This window comes from Rhinoderma darwinii, unplaced genomic scaffold (assembly GCF_050947455.1).
Source record: "Rhinoderma darwinii isolate aRhiDar2 unplaced genomic scaffold, aRhiDar2.hap1 Scaffold_176, whole genome shotgun sequence".
NCBI classification, from domain to species: domain Eukaryota; kingdom Metazoa; phylum Chordata; class Amphibia; order Anura; family Rhinodermatidae; genus Rhinoderma; species Rhinoderma darwinii.
Genome location: NW_027462143.1, coordinates 18,361 through 24,757, shown reverse-complemented (window position 1 = coordinate 24,757; position 6,397 = coordinate 18,361). Strand labels below are relative to the sequence as shown.

The 6,397-nt window shown below is 45.3% G+C and overlaps 1 protein-coding gene across 1 annotated transcript; it reads right to left on the bottom strand.

Moving 5' to 3' along the window:
- Nucleotides 1-3,554: 3,554 nt before the first annotated feature.
- LOC142699991 (dynein heavy chain domain-containing protein 1-like) lies at nucleotides 3,555-5,423 on the bottom strand. The gene is made up of 4 exons (XM_075848086.1): nucleotides 5,123-5,423; nucleotides 4,869-5,047; nucleotides 3,809-4,705; nucleotides 3,555-3,731 (listed from the first exon to the last, which is right to left on the bottom strand). The coding sequence occupies exons 1-4, from the start codon at nucleotides 5,421-5,423 to the stop codon at nucleotides 3,555-3,557; spliced, it is 1,554 nt and encodes a 517-aa protein (XP_075704201.1).
- Nucleotides 5,424-6,397: the final 974 nt, after the last annotated feature.

Genomic DNA, 6,397 nt, shown 5'->3' with positions numbered 1-6,397 from the left:
ATCTCCTGTATAGAAGTGACCCCCAGTATTAATATCTCCTGTATAGAAGTGTCCCCCAGTATTAATATCTCCTGTATAGAAGTGTCCCCAGTATTAATATCTCCTGTATAGAAGTGACCCCCAGTATTAATATCTCCTGTATAGAAGTGACCCCCAGTATTAATATCTCCTGTATAGAAGTGACCCCCAGTATTAATATCTCCTGTATAGAAGTGACCCCAGTATTAATATCTCCTGTATAGAAGTGACCCCCAGTATTAATATCTCCTGTATAGAAGTGACCCCCAGTATTAATATCTCCTGTATAGAAGTGACCCCCAGTATTAATATCTCCTGTATAGAAGTGTCCTCCAGTATTAATATCTCCTGTATAGAAGTGACCCCAGTATTAATATCTCCAGTATAGAAGTGTCCCCAGTATTAATATCTCCTGTATAGAAGTGACCCCCAGTATTAATATCTCCTGTATAGAAGTGACCCCAGTATTAATATCTCCTGTATAGAAGAGACCCCAGTATTAATATCTCCTGTATAGAAGTGTCCCCCAGTATTAATATCTCCTGTATAGAAGTGTCCCCCAGTATTCATATCTCCTGTATAGAAGTGACCCCCAGTATTAATATCTCCTGTATAGAAGTGACCCCCAGTATTAATCTCCTGTATAGAAGTGACCCCCAGTATTAATATCTCCTGTATAGAAGTGTCCCCCAGTATTAATATCTCCTGTATAGAAGTGACCCCCAGTATTAATATCTCCTGTATAGAAGTGACCCCCAGTATTAATATCTCCTGTATAGAAGTGACCCCCAGTATTAATATCTCCTGTATAGAAGTGACCCCCAGTATTAATATCTCCTGTATAGAAGTGTCCCCCAGTATTAATATCTCCTGTATAGAAGTGTCCCCCAGTATTAATATCTCCTGTATAGAAGTGACCCCCAGTATTAATATCTCCTGTATAGAAGTGACCCCCAGTATTAATATCTCCTGTATAGAAGTGACCCCCAGTATTAATATCTCCTGTATAGAAGTGACCCCAGTATTAATATCTCCTGTATAGAAGTGACCCCCAGTATTAATATCTCCTGTATAGAAGTGTCCCCCAGTATTAATATCTCCTGTATAGAAGTGACCCCCAGTATTAATATCTCCTGTATAGAAGTGTCCCCCAGTATTAATATCTCCTGTATAGAAGTGTCCCCAGTATTAATATCTCCTGTATAGAAGTGTCCCCCAGTATTAATATCTCCTGTATAGAAGTGACCCCAGTATTAATATCTCCTGTATAGAAGTGACCCCCAGTATTAATATCTCCTGTATAGAAGTGACCCCAGTATTAATATCTCCTGTATAGAAGTGACCTCCAGTATTAATATCTCCTGTATAGAAGTGTCCCCCAGTATTAATATCTCCTGTATAGAAGTGACCCCCAGTATTAATATCTCCTGTATAGAAGTGACCCCCAGTATTAATATCTCCTGTATAGAAGTGTCCCCCAGTATTAATATCTCCTGTATAGAAGTGACCCCAGTATTAATATCTCCAGTATAGAAGTGACCCCCAGTATTAATATCTCCTGTATAGAAGTGTCCCCCAGTATTAATATCTCCTGTATAGAAGTGACCCCAGTATTAATATCTCCTGTATAGAAGTGACCCCCAGTATTAATATCTCCTGTATAGAAGTGTCCCCAGTATTAATATCTCCTGTATAGAAGTGACCCCAGTATTAATATCTCCTGTATAGAAGTGTCCCCCAGTATTAATATCTCCTGTATAGAAGTGTCCCCCAGTATTAATATCTCTTGTATAGAAGTGACCCCCAGTATTAATATCTCCAGTATAGAAGTGTCCCCAGTATTAATATCTCCTGTATAGAAGTGACCCCAGTATTAATATCTCCTGTATAGAAGTGACCCCAGTATTAATATCTCCTGTATAGAAGTGTCCCCCAGTATTAATATCTCCTGTATAGAAGTGACCCCCAGTATTAATATCTCCAGTATAGAAGTGTCCCCCACTATTAATATCTCCTGTATAGAAGTGACCCCAGTATTAATATCTCCTGTATAGAAGAGACCCCAGTATTAATATCTCCTGTATAGAAGTGTCCCCCAGTATTAATATCTCCTGTATAGAAGTGTCCCCCAGTATTAATATCTCCTGTATAGAAGTGACCCCAGTATTAATATCTCCTGTATAGAAGTGACCCCCAGTATTAATATCTCCTGTATAGAAGTGACCCCCAGTATTAATATCTCCTGTATAGAAGTGACCCCAGTATTAATATCTCCTGTATAGAAGTGACCCCCAGTATTAATATCTCCTGTATAGAAGTGACCCCCAGTATTAATATCTCCTGTATAGAAGTGACCCCCAGTATTAATATCTCCTGTATAGAAGTGACCCCAGTATTAATATCTCCTGTATAGAAGTGACCCCCAGTATTAATATCTCCTGTATAGAAGTGACCCCCAGTATTAATATCTCCTGTATAGAAGTGACCCCCAGTATTAATATCTCCTGTATAGAAGTGTCCCCAGTATTAATATCTCCTGTATAGAAGTGACCCCAGTATTAATATCTCCTGTATAGAAGTGACCCCAGTATTAATATCTCCTGTATAGAAGTGACCCCACTATTAATATCTCCTGTATAGAAGTGACCCCAGTATTAATATCTCCTGTATAGAAGTGACCCCAGTATTAATATCTCCTGTATAGAAGTGACCCCCAGTATTAATATCTCCTGTATAGAAGTGTCCCCCAGTATTAATATCTCCTGTATAGAAGTGACCCCAGTATTAATATCTCCTGTATAGAAGTGACCCCCAGTATTAATATCTCCTGTATAGAAGTGTCCCCCAGTATTAATATCTCCTGTATAGAAGTGTCCCCAGTATTAATATCTCCTGTATAGAAGTGACCCCAGTATTAATATCTCCTGTATAGAAGTGTCCCCCAGTATTAATATCTCCTGTATAGAAGTGTCCCCAGTATTAATATCTCCTGTATAGAAGTGACCCCCAGTATTAATATCTCCTGTATAGAAGTGACCCCCACTATTAATATCTCCTGTATAGAAGTGACCCCAGTATTAATATCTCCTGTATAGAAGTGACCCCAGTATTAATATCTCCTGTATAGAAGTGTCCCCAGTATTAATATCTCCTGTATAGAAGTGACCCCCAGTATTAATATCTCCTGTATAGAAGTGACCCCCAGTATTAATATCTCCAGTATAGAAGTGACCCCCAGTATTAATATCTCCTGTATAGAAGTGACCCCCAGTATTAATATCTCCTGTATAGAAGTGACCCCAGTATTAATATCTCCTGTATAGAAGTGACCCCCAGTATTAATATCTCCAGTATAGAAGTGACCCCCAGTATTAATATCTCCAGTATAGAAGTGACCCCCAGTATTAATATCTCCCGTATAGAAGTGACCCCCAGTATTAATATCTCCTGTATAGAAGTGACCCCAGTATTAATATCTCCTGTATAGAAGTGACCCCAGTATTAATATCTCCTGTATAGAAGTGCCCCCCCATGTTCTATGACTTGGGGGGTATTCGGGGCATCTCAGTTCTCGTACCTTCTGCAGTCGGCAGTAGATCCGTCAGACCCGGGTGCCAGTTTAGTAGAATCCAGTGCCCCTCTCGCTGACAGGTAAGTAATGCGTCTCTCGTGCTGCCGGTGGGAAGGGTCTCGCTCCAGGAGATGGTCTTCACCTATGAGGGAATGATGGGTAAGTACAGACTGCAGTAACTACCACACGGTTGGTTCATTCTTTGGATTTATCACCCACCTTCTTGCCCCTCTTCTTTGCCAGGTGCAGGATGTGATTCACGGCAAGATCTGGTGACAATGGATGAAGGAGGAACAGGACTGGCGTACGGGGATCTGACTGACTGATCAGATCTCCCTCTTCCTCCCCTTTGTTCTCCGGTTCTGGCCCCAGGATGCATGAGGTGAGGTGAGAGAAGACCAGGCCCAGGCATTCAGGCTTTAGGATGCGCCACAAGATGGCTACCTGTAAGAGCGTCAAGTGGGAGAAGGTGGAGCAGGGCACGGGCCCAATAACGGTGGAGCGCACCCTGAAGTACTCCTGCCATTGCTTTGTCTGCGCACTCAGAGAAGAGCGGATGCCCTGAAAGGCAGAGAGCTTCTCCAGCTGCGCTAACTCTGCCCAGGCGTCAACCTCCACCCACCGGGGTCTCTGGATGCAGGAGGAGGAAGTCTCCGAAACCGATTTACATGAAAGCCCCAAGAATGAGAACCACTCCAGCGGATGAGGATGCCCCACTGCCAGCAGCAGGTGCAGGACGGGTCTGTGCTCCTCCGCGATCATGAGGAGGACACGTGCGAGGATTCCACGAGTCAGAACCTTCTCCAGGTCCTCTCCACCCTCTACCTGACTATGAAGAGCACTGAGGGCCCAGTCCAGGACCGAGGAAGCGGGAAAGTGATAATGAGGAGATAAACGGGACACTTCCTGCAGTCTGGAATAGAGACGGGCACAACGTTGCGCTGCAGTCATGTATGGGGCCATGTGTTCTTGTGTCCGTTGTTGTAAAGCCTCCACATCAACCAGTGATGCCCGTAGTGTGGCCTGGGCCTCCTCACACATGGACATCGTATTCAGGAAATCTGTGTCCTCAACTAGGAGGCTCGTTCCTGACGAGACGTAATCCAGCAACCGGTCCTGCCGTGGAGGAAGAAAATACAACTGACAGCAGTTCCGCATGCACTATGACCGTAAAAGTAAAGTCCACCGACCTCTGATCCTAAAACTTCCCCAATATCTCCAGCAGAAGACACAGGGCGGAGGAGCGCCACATCCGGCACACCTGTTCCTGACTTCTCACCTGAGCCTTGTGAAGCTCCATCATCAGTTTCAGTGCGTTCATGTTCAGACTCCTCCTCTCTTCTTGCAGCCGCGGATCCTTCAGCATTACCATCTCCTGGAGCAGCTCTTCCTCCAGCCCCGAGGAGCCGAGGCTCAAGTCCACCACAGTTACATCTTTTAGGAATGAGGCATCGACCTCTGCGAGAAGTGATTCATCTCATGTTACGCTCATTACAAGGTCAAGTGTTGGCGCTTTACAAATAAGACATTTACCTTTCACAAAGTTGCTGAGCGGGAGGCCGGTGCTGAGGAACAGCTGGAAGGACATGGAGGTCTCATCGTCTGGGGTCACCAACTGGTGTGATGGGTTCTGCATGGAGACATGACTAACGCTGGGTGGGGGGTCCCGGCTCTGTGAGGACGACACTGGATGGAGACAACTTTCTCGTGTACTTTGTAGGGAACGCACAATCTCCACACAAGATGGCGCCTTCTCAACATTTCTAATGAGCACACACAGACCTGCGGATGTGGAGAAAGGTGGAAATCGGTGTGAATGAGGCGGCGGCGGCATCTCCACGCTATGGGAACCTGCTCTCTACAGAAGACACCGCTACCTAGACGGACTGTTCAAGTCGCCCTCTGATCCCACCCTGTATAAAATTATTGCTATAGATTAAGAAAAAGGGCCCCACGTGCTCTGTTCCCCCGGGATGACGGGCGGTTCTCATCCATCTGTGGGCCGAGTGTCTGTAGAAGGGGCAACATTTGGCCACTGGGGGAGCGCGTCGCACCTGTGTGTTCAGGAGGCTACAACATGGAGAAGTATCGCAGAACATTGTAGGAGAACATTCCTCTGAAATTTTGGATTGACCCTTCATTTTGACCAGCGGTGTACGATGGTTTCCACCTACTCTGAGCCATTTCTTTCTATATGGATTTACACACGTCGCTGGTCTCGGAGGGTTCCTGGTCTGTTCATATAAAACAGACGATGGATTTATTCAGGTGTCGTATTAAAGCCATTGAGGTCATTCATGGAGTAATCAGTGAGGTCTCTGTAGGACGTTTTGACCGCCAGCCCTCCAGGATTCTCACCTTGTTCTGCAGCAGATAATAGTCTCTGGGTCAACATTATGTCGGACGCATCAATCACCCACAACCTCGCAGTCCCATCTACAGGACTTGGCTTGTGACTTTCTCCAAGGTCATAAGAAGGTGACGCTTCCCCTGTACCAAAACAAACGAGTGACATGTCGTCTCTGATCTGACCACAGACACGAAGGACATGCACAAGAGACAAACACGAGCGGTGCCGACCTCTCTCCTGAGCTTCTCCACCCAGCAGAACCTGCAGCCACCTCTCTGCCCGCAGATCTGGGTCCAGGATCAGTGGAGGTCGGAGCAGTGAATACAAGCCACTTGTCTGAAGGAGAGAAGCGCGGGTCTGGGTCTCCGTGTTCCCTGGAAGCCTTTCTTTCTGCCACACCATCCTCTTTGCGGCAGAGCTGAGCAGCTCCAGTAATCGGCCCAGAACACTCTGGTCTT